Here is a 17,407-nt window from a genome sequence, read left to right as displayed (position 1 = left end):
TGTATTATTTGATAACAATTTGACGTTCATTACCCTTCAAGACTGACTTTATTATGGCTATTTTCATTCATCAGCAAAGCTGCGGGAGGCCTGTTTTGATCCAGGGAATGTGATGAACGGCACAAGAATGGGCACCGATTATAAACTGGGCTCTATGGTTACATTTCACTGTGAGGCTGGATACTTGCTGCAGGGCTACTCCACTCTGACGTGCATCATGGGAAACAGTAAGAGACCGGAGTGGGACAGAGTCAAACCCAGCTGTCAAGGTGAGAGGCTCGTTTCGAAATACAAAAAGGGTAAACTTTGATGCGTTCTATGTTAAAAAAAAAACATTAAAGAAAGAGGTTAGCAAGAATGAATGGTGGATTATTCACTGCACATTTTGGCTGTGCGGAATCGCAACTGAAAGGACAGAATTTAGATAAGATGTGAGATTGCAAGTAAACTTCCAAGCAGGCTTCCTTTCTGCGGCATTACATCATTTCAATACTTGTTAAACTACTACATTTGACATAACCGGATCGTAATTCAATTTTAGCAGCGGGAAAAGTGGTTACATATTCTGATGCCAGTTTATTTTGCCGTCATTATCAACCTCATCAAGTGGGAAAAAATAAAAAAAAAAAAGAAAAGACAAATTTCAGGCTATGAACATTAACATGTCTTCAAAAAAAATCATCTAATCTGTTACAAATACATTCTTGTCAATGGTTTGCTAAACCTCAGGGATTACAAAAATATATCTTTAAATGTTGTCACTTTGGAATGGATCAACATTGCAGCGTTTTTATTCGCAAGTAACATTCTGCCTTACCTTTCAAGGGTAACTCAGTGATTTAAGCCGGATAATCATGAATTAAAAAAAAAAAAAAAAAATCCACATCCTTTCGGTGTTTATATTTTATCCCCTTCAAATAACAACTAATACAACGACTCTGTATCAGACTGATGGTTTTGCATCGGGTCCACTAGTCTGAAACAGAGCTGTCAGACAGAAACCATCTAAGTCTATCTTGAGAATCCCTTCCTGTTTGCCGTGTTGCTCACAGCTTCTGCAGATTGACAGGAAATAATTCTCCCCCTTCGCCCACTGGCATTCTAGAATTTTTCAACCGTCTCACATTCTGTATGACAAATCTCCTTAAATGTTAAGGAACTGTTAAAAAGCTCCGAACCGTTTGCGGTGAAAGAACGCATTAAGGAGATATGGAACAGAAGGACGCCACCTGTGAGGATAATATTTGGCAAGGTATTACTAGGTCACCAGATTCAGAGGCCGGGTCGCTGGAATTTCAGCAAAACAAATCCCCTCGAGAGTATATTACATGCTGATCAGGGATGTTTCAGAAATAGAGCATTTTGTCAGTGGACACCTGTTCATTTGGTCATAAAATGACAGTGTGAAATCAATTGATAAATGTAAATTATAAGATAAGATAAGAACAACTTTATTTATCCCGAAGGAAATTGTTATGCCAGAGTTTCAAGCAAAAACATAACAATAATAGATAATAGTAGGAAGGAGGGAGAATAAGAAATACAATAAATATAAATTGTCGAGGTTAAGAGTACTAGTTAAGAGTAATTGTTAAGGTTATGAGTACTGATATGGATTTTACCGGCCCATTCACCCATATTCCTTTCCAATGACAAAATATTTGTTTTTTCTCAGCAATCGCTTGTTAATATTTAACAAGGCAAGTGCATCCTTACTTCCCATTATATAGTACGCATTTTAACTAAGTCTCTTGAAAGACTAAATAATGTGTGGATCCAAAAATGGAAGGATTATTTTTTTTTTTATTAGTTGTCATGTTTCCATCCTCTCAATTTAGTTTTAAAAAAAATGACACCTTTTTTGTTTTTTGTATGCTGTGCTGATATCTAGCTCTGTTTGGGACAATGGAGGCTTTGACAAGACACAGATTCTATAATAAACTCGACATAAATCAACTGATGATTTCCGAACACTCCTGTCGCATGCAGAGATCTTTGAGCCTAATGAGATTTCAAGGGTCGAGGAATTCAAATTTTTTTTTTCTTCCCGGTCGGTTATTCATGAGTATAGGAAACGCTGTGGGGGAATCACAATAATTGCGATAGTCGGCGCGATCAGCCTCAGCAACTGCAACGGGGACAGAAAGAATCACTGAGAAGCCGGTGGGATCAAGCAGTCAGATCTAAAATCAAGAAGAGAAATGACAATTCAGAAGACATATCTCATCAGCTAGAAGAAGAAACACACGAATCTTCTCAGACGAGCTCACCAACAGAACTTTACCCGAATTTCCACGGCAGATTTAAATGAGGCCAAATCAGACGTGGATTGATTGTAGGGCTGGAGGCAAACAAAGCTCGTATCTGTTTTATATATCAACAAATGACAACATATAATCGTTACAATGCAGTTTAAACAGAAGGGAATCCGCCGGAATAATTTCTTCAACAAGTTCTTGATCCCCAAAGCCTGGGAGACTCACAACAACGTCCCCAGATGTTGCAACAGATATGATTGCAGAGAGACAGATATGGCGTGCCATGTGGCTGATTTTTCACAGATTCTGTTGCCACCATTTTCCCCAATGGTTTTCCAAAAAAAAAAGCAAAAAAAAAAAAAATCAATAAATATGGATAAGATAGATAAAAAAATAAAAAAATAAATAGATAAATAAATAAATAAATAAATAAATAGAGCATAAATAACAATATAAGTGTATTTGTGAAATAATTTACATTACATCATAATTGCAGCATGAACAAAAAGCCTTTAATATATGTCATTATAAATGAATACAGCATTTGTATATTATAATTTATCAAATATAATAATGTATCATCTTTCAAATTAAAAACTTTTTTTTTTTTGGATTAAATCAAACGTCACATCCACAAAGGTTTAGTACACTAGTATTTGTTGAGGAGCAAATATAATTGCAATTGACCGTTGAACCGTCATCCAGGCGTGAGCATCTAACCTACTCCAACAATGTGGATTTAAAAGGAATTGTTTTCAGAAGGAAAATACAAAGTCATTTATCAGTCCGAGGATGAAAAATATGCAAAAAATGTGCAGGTAATAAATCAGTTCATCAGCTATTTAGAATACTGTACAATTTGAAAAATGTCCATGTAAAGTAAAAGACGGTGAACATAATGGATAATGCATTTCATCTTGAACAGTAGAATCGTGTCACCGAAAACCACTGAAATATTCGGTTTCATTGTGAAACAAAGCACAAGATAGTGAAAATGATTAATTGGCTTCCTTTGGGATCTGAAATTCAAACAAGAATCTTATGACTTCAGATTCCAGCAGTGAACAAAAGACCCCGCTGTGCATCTTAATCAATGGTAGAGTATTTCAGAGATGTAACAGAATAGAGATGCAAATAGATATTTTTAAGTCAGAGATAATTATAAAAAAGCAGACCAATTCAACCAATGACTATGCCACTGTGATTGATCTACTGGTTGGAGAATAGAAAAAGAAAAGGCTTTTATGAAACTGCCAGTGGCATAATCCCAATATGTCAAACTACTACATTACATATCACAATGTAGCTTGAAAGAAAGGGGGGAAAAAAAAAAAAAAGAAAAAAATCGTGCAATTTTACTTCGATGAGCTTTCCTCCATGAAAGAAAGCCTCAGAATGTATATGTAATAATATAAGATGCATACCAGCCATTTCACTGGGCTCGTATCTAATAACTTTACATCGATTTTACAACAAGAGAAACCGGTTCGGGCTATTACGCAACGTCTTGCTTAATGAAATCCCATTTTGACAAAGTAATGATTATTTTAGTCCCTCGCGCTGTTGGCTGTAACAAGCCAATTGGATTTGCGGGTGTATAAAATGTGTTTAAATTGTTTATTCTGTTGATTGATTGCGTTGTTCTGTATTTCGGCAAAAGGCGAGAGTGTGTTTCCCCGCTGGATTTTAACCCTGTAAACAGAACTCTGACTTTCTCGACAATATGTTTACTGATTACTTTCGTTTTGAATACATACCATGCCAAAGCACTTTGGTATTCCGGCCAACATTTATCAGCCGGCGAAACTTCAACAGCGATTGTCCATGTAATCTTGTGTTATGAAGTACTGACCAGTACTCTTATGCCAAAATAGATTTCTCCAATGTCGCTTTACCAAATATTGGTATTTTCCCCAGGTGTGGTCGGGTTGTGAATTGCTTTCCTGTGTGTTTCCACAGCTCCATGTGGAGGTCATTTCACAGGTTCAGAGGGAACTGTGTTATCCCCAAACTATCCACATAATTACACCAGAGGCCAGAGCTGTGTTTATGACATCTTCGTCCCCGGTGATTTTGGTAAGTATTTTAATCATTCTTTCCCGCCGCGTTGCCGAGCTGTTTGTGCGACATCTAGTTCGTCGTGTCCTTTTGGGCCGGTTTGCTTTTTTTTTAGGTGGCTTGAACCACGTTCCAAAAACAATCGGAGGAGGCAGAAAGACATACACCAATTTCGGTCGATCATTTGAAGCCGCTTATCGGGGGGTGAAAAAAAAACAAAAAAAAAAAAACAAAAAACAAAAGAGTCTGCTTTTGATGCTAGACATCGGTGCAAGTGTACTATGAAATACAAAACTTTCAGAGTTGCATAATTCATTTCCCCTGCGGTGATGATTTGTGTTTTACTATATTCACCGTCTACATTTGAATTGCTGTGTCTGATGAAAGCAGCCATGGGCTGTATGATTGCTTTATACTGAATAAAGGAATTGGCAGGGCCTCAGTCAAACACTCTCACACTGAATGGGTAAATGTCCGCGAAGGCCACTGCTGTTAAATTTCCATCCTGTTTGGGAATCACTGTCCCTCTTCTGCTCCGTTGCACTCCGGTGTACATCGAAACCTCACCGTTAACGCGTAAAAGGGTTTAAATTCTAGAAAAATGGTTTTGAAAACAGAAAAGGCGTCAGACAAATACGACAACAAATGCGTATCGATTGACTTTACGAATGCTATCGATGCCAACGGACTGGAAGGTCAAGCTATTGAGCACCGAAGGGAAATAGACAAGCGGGAAAATTCATCGGTCTCACTTTATCCAAGTGTCTCCGCATTGTTCAGTTAAGTTCTTAGAAAACGATATACTTCTGCTTCAAACTAATTACGGGCAGCGGTCTTACCCTTTAAACACACACATGCTGCCGTGAATAGAGCTGCCATCAAACAGAGGTTTGCTGTATAAGAAAGTAGCAAAAAGAGGAACATAAATCCTATCGTATATTGTAAAATCTCCACTTTTGCAACACGGTGAGAGGATGCAGCTCCTACAGGATATATTCTCCCGCCATCTTCCCTCCGTCGGAAATCTCCGGTTGTTTTACTTGTTTTTGCGTTTGTCGTCTTCTAAATAACACACGCGTGCGGCTTCTACTTAAACGGCCAACACGAGGAAAATGGAGCGTGGAAGTCACGGTGCAGAATTCCCGGTTGGATTTGCAAATTCATCCAGCTATCGCAGTCACAGCGGCCGTTGAAAACTCCCACTGATGACACACAAAACTGCTGTGGTGTGTCTGGAAGGAAATATATTCTGAAAAAGCTTCAGTAAATCTATCTACCTATCTTTAACCTAAAAAAAAAAAAAAAAAAAAAAAAGAAAAAACTGTGCAATATTTCATTTCACTGTGTAATATTCAGAACTGTGCAATAATTCATTTCTCATAACAGCTACAGTACAATTTTTCCTTTTATCATACTATTGTGCACTCCTTACCTCACTTGTTACTAAGACACTTATAGTTTTATCACTTGTTTACTAAGACACTTTACAGTTTCACTGAGACACTTTATAGTTTATAGTTTATTTCTATTTCTAATTCTGCCTTTTTGTTTTTATTATTTATTACTGTTATATTTTCTGTAACTCTGGCACAACAATTTCCTTCGGGATTAATAAAGTTGTTCTTATCTTATCTTATCTTATCTTATCTTATCTTATCTTTTCTTATCTTATCTTATCTTATCTTAAAGAAAAAACTTTGATATGTATTTGTATCAACGCATTTCAAGATGCTTATCAACCGCTAAGATGAAACTACCTGCGTTTCTGTGAAGGTTTTTACCTCTTGCTAATTAGATTAGATTCAACTTTATTCCCATTACACATGTAAGAATAGAGTAACAAAATGCAGTTTTGCAACCAATCAGAAAGTACGGAATGCGCTGTATTTACAGATAAATGCAGTAAATACAAAATAAATGCATTTTATTTATTTTTTGTTTGTTTTTTTCACTTTAAATTTTACCTGCACTGCTCACAGCTGGTTACAACAATATATTTATTGTTATTTGTTTAACAATACTTCTCTGAATGCACCGTGGACACCGTTGTTTCCAGACTGTACACATGACGCTAAACCAGGGGTGTCCAACATACGGCCCGTGGGCCGGAACCGGCCCGCAAGGGGATTCGACCAGGCCCGCAGGATAATTTGAAAGTGAAAAAATGCATAAAAGACAAGGATTTATTTTTTTTTAATTAAGTGCAATTCGAGAATTTTCCGCTAGGAAGCGCACTATTTTGGTCAGAGTAGACGACAATCCGCATCACTGAGACGGACCAATCAGCAGACGTTATCAATGCACCACCTGTTGCTTGTTCTGACGTTGTTTCTACCCTGTTCTCTACCTCCCCGCTACGCCCTCATTGGCCAAAATGTCGTTATCAAAACAGAGAAAAGTAGTTAAAAAGTGTAGAATTTTCAAAGAAAAATTGACTACGTCAATCTTTGTGCTTAGCGTGTTTGCAACAAGCTTCGGTATTTTAGGAATATAATATACGGCGCCGCTACGAGACTCATCAGAGCGAAAAATATGACAGCTTGTAAAGACGACTGAGAAGAGATGAGATCGACGAATTGCTGGCTGGTCTGAGGAAACAGCGTCCACTTTCACCCATAGCCGAGAAATCGATGAAGCAGTGGTAAAAGCCAGCTAGCTAATTGCTAGCAAATATGTGCAATTTAAAGTTAAGTCACAAGCTTCAATGCAAACTAGTATGATGGAATTCTACTGTTAATGCAACTCCATACATTTTCAGTATGTATTGTATGTGTTTGCATGTTTCATGGATGAAGTTTACACATTTACAGGACAGGTAAATTTAATAGCACATTTAATAGCACCCTTTTTAGTTTGTAGGATGTAGGCAGGGATTCAATTTAGATTTTATATGCACATGTGTAAATGGTTTAAAAATCCCTTTCTTTATAAGTCTCATTTAATCTTAAAGTGCATTGCTATATTTTTCAATACCAATTACTTGTTAAAGTGTTGTGCCTTTGTATGATCAGTGGGATCTCTACTATTATCTATTATTACTGTTATGTTTTTTACTTGAAACTCTGGCACAACAATTTCCTTCCGGATTAATAAAGTTGTTCTCATCTCATCTCATGATCACATGATTGCAATTCATACATGTGAATGATAGAAGTAAATTGCACTTTTGTCTAAGGAAATATGAGATGTTTCATGAAATGTTTTGTAAAGGGATTGGTCATTAATTCCAAGATTTTCTAATATCCTTGTACTTCTTTACACCAAAACAGAGGAAAGTGATGATATTTTGGTTATTTATTGTTGAATATGCTATTATTTTAATGGTCCGGCCCACTTGACATCTACCTAGGCCGTATGTGGCCCGCGATGAGAAATGAGTTTGACACCCCTGCGCTAAACACTTCTTGAATAATCTACCTGAGTCAAATATTATCGCAATAACTGGACTGTGATTAGTTTAATGGAGCCATTTCAGCAATAATCTGAGCGTCTTCTTGAGTTCTCAGACCGTCGGGAGTTCAGAAGTGCTCACGGTTGAGGGTCGACCATCGTTTTCGGTTGTATGAGTCCGTTATGCTAATTCGTGCGCCGTTACGTCAATGCACGCGACTCGGGGAAAAAAAAAGGCAAGCATTCAGGTCGCTAACCTGATCGGTATTTGAATTGGAGGGCGAAAGTTTGGATTGTCGGAAAACTAAAGAAGTCTGTTAGTTCACCCGAGCTGAAACCCACGCGGGGGTTTTCAAGGCCCGCTGTGGGTTGTTGACCTCTCCAGGTGAGTTATAGGGTGCAGATACTTCTGCAAGTACGTGCGTGCTGATCTGTCTTGGGAAGGATATCAGCGTGAAGTTATGGAGGTGAAAGGTCGTGTCAGAGGCCCCCCTTGTCTGTTCATTCAAGGTCTCTCAAATCATCGGTCTTCTGTGGCCAGAATGCAGACTTAGCTGTCTTCAAATGAGTGGTCCGGAAAGTACAAGTCAGCTGCAGATTCCTGTCCTGGAGAGGCGGCTCTCCCGTGTTTGGTCATCCGTCTTTGCCGAGGTTATTTTGACTCACCCATGTAGAGGTCATCGCACCCCTCATTGCACTTAACAGCGTACGCCGCATTCCCGACTTTGTGTCTGGCCGTTCCGTCCTTGGGGTTCGGTACTCTTTGCCTTCGGCTGTTGTGAGGTTTCAAAAGCTCCGGGATTCGGCGTATGTTGAAAAACCTTCTGAGATTCCCTGAAATACCAACAACGTATGGTCTTACAATTTCTTGTGTTTATTGTTTTATAGTCTTCACTTGTTGCTTGAGACACTTGATAGTTTATTTGTATTTCTTTTTTCTTATACCCTTTTTTTTTTACTGTTTATACAATTTTCTACTATTGTTTATTATTATGTTTTTCTTGTAACTCTGGCACGACAATTTCCTTCGGGATAAACAAAGTTGTTCTTATTCTTCTTATTCTTAGCCCTGCTTTAATTGGCAAGACACCACTTATCATTTTAATAAACTCCTAAAAAGTCATATTTTGATACTTCACCAAAATCTGACCCTGTAGAATACATAATATTTCATGCATTAGCCGTTGTTCTCGTTGGAGTTTGCCGTACGCGAGTCAAATGAAAGAATATAAAATTCATGGCAAGTGCGCAGGTAACGGTAATGCTACGTAAACGTCTGCAGAAAACTATCCAACCTGCGTGTTTGCGTGTCCCTCATTCGATCAATGGCAAACAGAAAGCCTTTGAGACTTTGTGTCAACCAGTTTGAACTGCAGGAAAGGTCACTGGAACACATCATTTCTTGACTCTTGCCCAGTGATCTAAGTATTTTATACCTCTGGGGCGTGTGATTTGGATTTATTTCCTTTGCTTCCTTGGCAGAGTTACCAGGCTGGAGACATACAGTGTGTTTCCATGAATATCAGATTGGTCTGAAGAACTGAAATATGTTGCAAGCCCTCTCTATTCTACATTTCTGAAAAGTGACAGTGTTCGAAATGAAAGGAGTGCACCGATCATAAATTGTACTACGTGCTGTTTAGACTTACTGGTATGAAAAAAAGTGGTATACAATATGCCATAACTAACATTAGCATTTTGCTATCGACTATTTTATGTTTGTTTTTTGTTCTGTTCTTCTTCTGTTTGAATTTTTCTTCCATTCCATTATGAAATGATTTTCACATTGCTTGCCAGGCAGGGTACATTTCTCACTGATGCACGGACACCCCATGAATTCTTTGTGAAAGGATCGTTTGGGTATCTGGGAGCTGCAACAGGGAAAATAATCCAACCGGATTCAAACATAACCATTATTTATCAGATTAAAATGATATTTGACCTGGAAAAGGAGGAAACGTAGCAGGGCGAGACACCATTCATGAGATCTCAGCCGATGATAAGCATGGTTAAGAAGGTTTTCCACAATTTCTATCACAATGAGCAATGTTTTTGTCATATTTCTGCCTCTTGACAGTTATCTTCCCACACAGAATTGCAGGTGGTGAATATTTATTATTTTTGAGCTCATCTTCGTGTGTGTGTGTGTTTTTTTTTGTTTTGTTTTTTTTCTCCAATCAGCATTACAGTTTGTTTTGGCTGGGATTTTGCTTTTTTTTTTTCTTCTGGACACGTCTCAGTCGGTGACAATGCTCTCTACGAGAGTAAATGTGCCAGAGGGATATTGCAAGCGTTTCTTCGGCTGTTTAGTTCAATCCAGTTGATGAAGGATTTAGAACTCTTTCTGGTTTTCAATGACACTCTTGAGATAACCAGACAAATAATTGATTGTGATCTCAATCCTATTTTCTCAAGCCAACTTAACACCTGTTATTAATAAGCCCTGACGTGCAAACCATTGGAATTTAAATAAGATTTGCTGAAATCCTGTCCACGACCGCAATAGTTGTCATTGTTTGTCGAACACAATATTTCTCTCTATTTTTAGAATCTGTATCCACTTGTCAGACAGTATAAATGATTACAGCGCCTAAAACAAGATGAATGTGTTCATATATGTTTCTATTAGTTTTTCAGCGGTACCTGAATAATGCCGCCATTCATTTACATCATACCTTGTTTTTATAGTCATATTCTAAACTAACACTACAATAACATATTGATGAACCATGATAAAATGTAATGAAACCATTATCTGAGTCCAATATTTTACCTTTGTTTTAGTATAAAGGAGAACAGGTAAATGATAAAAGTCTTTATATGTAATGAACTGTTTGTTTAAAAAAAATGCATGACAAACAACATGAGATTCATGAAAAAAAGTAAGTGCAATTTGAACAACACTATACCTCAGTTCTGTCTTCTCAGTTCTTGGTGCATTTTGTTGTATTTTCTCTTTTTTGACAACAACATCTTGCTGATGAGGGTGTCGGGTCCAACGGAAAACCGGGAAACTTTCTAACGATAAGTAAAAATGCTATTTTCAGACCCGAGAGCCACATTGCCGCCATCTGCTGTAAGTTGTGAGTCACGTACTGTTGTGCCACGTTGCTAACACGTACTCAAAAAGTGCGCTCCTAGCAGACAATATAGGAACTGCATTTTTATTTTTAAAACATACCACATGAGTTTTTCAAATTGTAGATTTATTCCACAGGCGGGATGTGACCCGATCTCGGCCCGCAGGCCGTACGTTTACCGCCCCTGCCGTAGACGCCACTTAGGCATTCGCGTCCCTCTTCAAATGCCTCTGCCTGTCTCAGGGAGACCTCAGTGTCTTCCAAGGCCAGATATGAGAAACTATTCCTTCCTTTTATTGAGGGCCAACTTGAGATTTTTCCTGTCTGGTTGAGCTTCCCCCTTGCAGACTGACATAGCGCCCGCATCGCTGTGGATGTTGTACCAACATGCCTGTCACGTCACATTCCATTGTATCCTCATGAACCAAAAAAAGATTCATTAATTTCAACACCCGAGGCACCGCTCCCCTTTCAACCTCTGGGTTTCCCAGTTTCCAGGACAGAACTGAGGCCTCTGACTTTGGAAATGCTGACTTCCATCCCGACCACCTCGGCGCCTGCCTCGGGTCATATGATGATGAGGCCGACACGACCACATTGTCTACGAAAAGCAGAGAAGCAGCCTTATTAGCAGCTCAACATCCAACCACAGCTGCGTTTGCTGTCGTGCAAATACCATCATTTTCGGACTATTCGACGTACCTGAATAGAAGCCGCGATGGCCAAAAATAACGAAATAAATATATGCGAGTGCATAAGAAACTTTATTGATCCCCATAGGGGAACTTCCTGTGTCAAAGCAGCGGAACAGTTATGTCGAAAATGAGAAAAAAAAAAAAAAAAATTGAATATAAATATAAACAGAGAGACATTAGAAGACATCCACGAATAAATCGACAGCGGGGAGAACAACAACAGCAACAACATAAGGGGTAATAATGATCAAAATAATATATAGGCTGCAGGTGCCCATGTTGTAACATGACATATTTACACAGAAACCTTTTTTTTTTTTACTTTTAATTAGATAAATACCGGTAACCTCCATAAACATGGACGAGGATTCTTTTCTTTTTTTTTTCTTCAAATAGTGCCTATAACACAAACGTTGAAAAAAAAAAGAATAATAAATAACACAAGGAAAAGTCCATCTATTTTGTATCCCTGCTGTGTCCTACTCCAGCCGATCGCTATCTTTGTTTTCCTCCTGCGCACTAAAACCGTTAAAGTCGTCGTCTTCGGTATCGGAATCGAACAGCATAAGAATTTCACGCTCATCTCATTGGTCGGATGTGACGAGGCTAAATATTTTGGCGGCATGAAGCTTGTTATCCCACCCAAAACAAATCAATATATTAACCGTATCGTTTAAGCCGTTGGTGTCCAAAGCGTGTGAAAAATGTAGCGGCTTATAGTCCGGAAATTACAATAATGCAGATGCGTCTCTCATAATATTCTGGAAAAGCCTGGATGTTTCCATGCCTACTGTGCGTCCCTGTGAGCCGCTAGGACAGGGGCATCGGCCAATGGTAGCGTTTTAGCTGAGGTTGTAAAAAGAGCAGATTGATTTTCGGAGATGTTTTATTTTTAAGCCAAAATGTGCATCTGTCATATTGTTCTCTCAGAAATAATGGCTGCGGTTATATTTCAAACAAGCCTACTTAGTCTTCAAAGAAACTAATTATAAATGGCATTTAGTTGTGCATGTAAACACAAAGATTAACGTCACCCAGTTGAAGTTCGTGCAGGTTTAACATGAGCTAAATTTGCTGGAGCCATATAATTTATTGAGTTGTTACTTTGCAAATCTGTACGCATGGATCAAAATCATAGTTAAATTTCGTAAACAGCGTGGACGGATCATTTGTCATTTGCATTAAATCCACGCGTGAAAATTGTCACACGGCATTTATCCGAATCCGGTATTTTTAGAACAATTTCTTTCACCAGCATGAACATAGAGGCTGATTTCACAAAATTATTAAAGCATCGTGAGCCCGAGATGCAGTCGTTTAAGTTCCAGATAGCGCTAACAAAAAAAAATTACACACGCATTTTTACCATTAAAAATAAAAGCAAGTAGAAGAATTTCCCTCATCGTCTTTCCGAGTGTTCGCTGGCTATAACGCTTCAATTTTCAGGCCACAATTTTTTTAACCCTTGTGTTGTCTTGCGGGTCAAAAGTGACCCACTACCATGTTTAGCTGTCGAAAAAACACCTTAACCTTTTTTTTTTTCAACTTGAAATTTTATGACTTTTCCGAAAGAGTTCCCATAATTAGAAAAAGTGATATTTCTTTTTTGTTTATGTTTCCATGTGGGCTGTACACCACTAGGGTACAAAGATTGTCTTATGGGTCATTTTTGACCCGTAGGACAAGGGGAGTAAACACAATGTTAAGATCGCACGAGGGTTAAAGCAATAAAAAAAAGAGAAATTGTGTTACCGATGGCCGTAATTGAAGGAAAACGCAACGAAAACAAAACTTGTAAGCGCGACAGGCCCTGGAGCAGCAGCTGCTTGGCAGGCCGATACGGTACATAGGTCCAGGTTGGCAGGTCATTTGTGTCTGACAAAACCAAAAAAAAAAAGAAAACTGTCCATGAACCACAGCTCTGCACTGTGAAATAGATGTGCTGTTTTATCAACTCTAACTTTCATTTCATAGTTTCCACGCTTTAGGTTGCAAATTAAAGAAATAAAACGCTTATAAGCCTCTCGAATTAGTTTCCGCGGTGGTTTGGGAGGCTCTCCTCGGTCGGCGCTCGGTTGCGTTCTTTGAGTGACTCTTTCTCTCTCTCTCTCTCTCTCTCGCTGAGCTTTTCGAGACTTTCATTTACTGCGACTCCGCCGGGATAGGTGCAGCTGCGACGCTTTCATGTAGCCAATACTTGCTGCCGTCATTATATGAACAATGTGGAATTGAGAGACCGGACTGACTCCCACAAGCTTGTTCAGGACAAAATTTTACTCCTCGTATTCATTCCCGGTATCTCGTGGTTATGACCGGCTGAAAAACAACCTTCTCGCTTTTCAGCCTGCGCCGTCGAGCAAATCAAATTACCATTACATATACGGTATATATAAATATTGCCATATTTTATCCGACTGTAGCCTTCCCTTGCACACAATGCTTATAATGAGTCTCTGGTGTATTTGATTGGTTAGACACATCAATCACTCACCTCTGTTTGGCTGCCTAAGGCTCTTTATAGCTCTGGTGTGTGCATTTATACGATCGTAACAACAACATATGCATAATGGTTTGCACAGAATGTGTCAGAAGGCGAGACAGACGGGCCGACAAATATCGGTTATAAATCTGGGCCGCAACGAGACGGTCAGAGAATGTAGTGTAATACATGGCGGAGTGTGAAAGTTGAGGAAGTCGGACTTAAAAGAAGCCGAATGATAGACCGGTTTCGCGTTAGAGGTAGCAAAAGATAATTAGTAAGCGAGGTTTTAAGAAGGAGAGATGGAAAAAGTGACAATGTTGCACGGGGACGTCTGAAAAACGCACCCACGGGGCCGTTGTTGCTTTTTCTTTGCCTTTTGCTCGGAGCAAACTTGCATAACAGCATCCCGCGCGCAAAACATTCGCTTCCCTTTTCTGCATCGGCTTCCGCGGACCGCCCGGTGAATAGCCTCGCATAAACGGTGAACCGTTCCTTGACCTGGCTTGTGTCTTGGAAAGCATCTTTATTACATGTTCAGTCTCTGTCAAATGAGATTCAGCCATATAATTGAAGAACTGCACCGAATAGCTTTGTCAACCTTAAGCTGATGAGATCCCAGGTAGCAGCGTGTCGATGTAATGACCTGGTTTAGTTGTCTAATGAACTGTTTAGTCTTTCTTTATGTTATAAGAGTAAGTAAGTGCAAATAATTACAAAGTCCGAGCAGCATTACCGTCAGCGGCGTTAAAAGTGGACACGGCCAGTTCTTTTGCCGCCCTCTTTTCCTTCCCCTCTCTCGAAATAACCAATTCTCACGTTTTTTTTTCCCAAAGATAGAAACCTAATGGACTGTATGCCGCATGTGCCAAAGTGCGTCCAGACACACACACACACACACACACACACACACTCGCACACACATCCAGCCGGCAGGGCTGATGCAGTTTCACTGTGATAATGGGTCATTAAAAATATATGTGTCTGTGCTGTCATACAATCCCTCTGGTTTCTGTAAATGAGGCTTGTGTATGCCGTCAGAGCCCCAGAGTCTCCGAAGGCCTGTGCTGCCACAAACCAAAGACGACAGGTAGCTCTTCCATAATTCATGGCCAGAAGGACAAACAGATGCTACCATTTTCCTTACCTTTTGGTTGTTGCCTGCACTTCAAGTGTCTTTAACACCTTATCTGGTCCTCGCGCATATGTTGCCTCCAGGCAGATATAGCTGATGCGATAGCCGGCTGTAGAAAGGGATTCGCTACGATGTAGTTCTTGACGTTATTTACGGTAGCTACCGAATGCTTCGGCAAAATTCCCGTTTCCTATCGTCACCATTTATCCTGTCATATCCATGTTGGTTTTCAGACTACAATGATGTGGTTAACAATTATCATTTACTCTTAAAATAAAAAAGATAGGAGAGCAATATTAGTAAATCATGAATAATATGCATGTAAGTCTTTCAGGGCTTGTTGATCACAATGCACAGAAAACGCATATTTTTTAAAATTTTCAGATTGACAACATCTTTTTGCAGATTGACAACTTTTTTTGTCTGTTTGAATCATGAAGTCAGGAGTACCGATACCAAATATGAAAACCCAATGTATCTATATATTATATGAATATAAAAAGTCAGTTTTATAAAGGTTATTATACTTGTAGTATTCAGATCCTATTTTCTTTTGGACGGAATCTGTTTCCTAGCCCTTCATTCCCTGCTGAGCTGAATACTTCCTTGTTTGTGCAAAAATGTAATTTGTCTGCACTTACTCAAATGAATAATATTGGCAGGAAAGCACGTCTGGTCACAAACCCCTCAGTCGCTAAAAAGAGTCAAGGATGACACATCTTCAGGTACTGTGGGTTTTGCATCGCAAAGAATGTACAAGTAAGAAATCGAAGTCTTTTTTTTCCTCTGCAAATTACTCCCATTAGGTTCATCTATTTAAGTGACTATTGTGTCACCCATGCAGGACTGTCTCAGATAATTAGGATATTGTGATAAAGTTATTTATCTTCTGTAATGCAATTCCAAAAACAAAAATCTCATACATTCTGGATTCATTACAAATCAACTGAAATATTGCAAGCCTTTAATTATTTTAATATTGCTGATTTTGGCTTACATCTGAAGAAAACTCAAAAATCTTATCTCAAAATATTAGTATATCATAAAAAAGTAATTTTTGTTTCCTTACTTGCATTACAGAAGATAAAGAGCTTTATCACAATATTCTAATTTTACTTGATCACGCAGTGTTTTGCTTTGGCTTGCCCTCTGATTCTGCCCTAAAATACCAAGGCTTAGAACGCCCTGCCAAAAATCGTATACACTATCTCACCCACCTGCTACATCTTAAAGAAAATGGACCACACATTCAAAAGATTCAAAAGAGTTTATCGTCACGCGTTCGGTGTAGAAAGCTGTTTCACCGTACAGTGAAATTCCTACTTTGCTGTCCGCATGTGCTGATAGGAAGAGTGTAAATATTATTGTAAATATGATTATAGATATGAATATGAACAGTGCAATAGAACAGTGGCGGTGCAATGAGATGTTTGCGTCCAGCTCGGTGTGCAACTCACAAAGTCCAGGTGCGAAGATGCAGGAATAGCTTTTCTTCATTACGCAAATATGAGAAGAGTAGAGTTATAAGACATAGACATATATTATGATCAGCATCCCGTACAAAATACATGGGGAAAAAAACCTTTAGTGTGAAAGAACTAACTAATTCATGGGTGATTTTGCGAGCGTGAATACATTGTCATTTTTCAAGAGCAGTGCATTACACAACAACGACTAGACCTAGAGGACAAAAGATTCATCATTGTCCTGCATAATTGAGGTAACAAGTTTACAATGATTTATTGACTTAATATGTGGACATGATTACAGCAAAGGAACAGATTGGAGTCACGCATGACTGGCTTTAGATTGGAGGCAGAAAGCAGCACTTGTGTTTGAGTTAGTGTGTAAGCGTGAGTGTCCGCAATGGATTGTTTCAGAGTCTATTAAAAAAAAAAAAAAAAAAACAGGAGGTTGGTGTGTTTAAAACAAAGCGGTGAGCTCTCCCTTAGGGTAAAATCATCCCTTATACCGGCTGCAGATAAAGAAACATGACTGTTTTGTGGAGTACAAACTGTTTTTGTCTACACGTGTGCATACGGATGTGCATTTCTGTCCGCGGTGTTTTTATCTCCGCTGTCGTTTAGTCTTTATTGCCTTTATTTTTTTTCATTCTGGCAACTTCACTTCGGTCTATAATGGTGAAGAGTTGATTTAAGGCCAATAGTAATAACCCACAGAAATGACAACTGTTGGCCATCCCTTTAAATCTCACTCTGTTTTCACTTTGTGTATTTACAGTTGGCACATAATGTCCAAGGCGCCTCCGGTGTCTGTTTGGACAGTTACTCACTTTTCTCCTTGTTCTCTGT

General features: G+C 38.9%; 1 protein-coding gene across 1 annotated transcript in view; it reads left to right on the top strand.

Moving 5' to 3' along the window:
• Positions 1-17,407, top strand: part of LOC147229209 (CUB and sushi domain-containing protein 3-like) — a 229,753-nt gene that overhangs the window by 111,279 nt on the left and 101,067 nt on the right. The window contains exons 30-31 of the mRNA XM_086156075.1: positions 75-269; positions 4,218-4,334. Of these exons, the coding sequence (XP_086012201.1) occupies positions 75-269; positions 4,218-4,334 (312 nt within the window). The remainder of the gene's footprint in view (positions 1-74; positions 270-4,217; positions 4,335-17,407) is intronic.

Source organism: Fistularia commersonii, chromosome 11 (genome assembly GCF_037954325.1).
Source record: "Fistularia commersonii isolate RoL2024-O1a breed Wild chromosome 11, RoL_Fcom_v1.0, whole genome shotgun sequence".
Classification (NCBI taxonomy): domain Eukaryota; kingdom Metazoa; phylum Chordata; class Actinopteri; order Syngnathiformes; family Fistulariidae; genus Fistularia; species Fistularia commersonii.
Note: the sequence above shows the minus strand (reverse complement) of the source record. Positions and strands in the feature narration are given on the sequence as shown.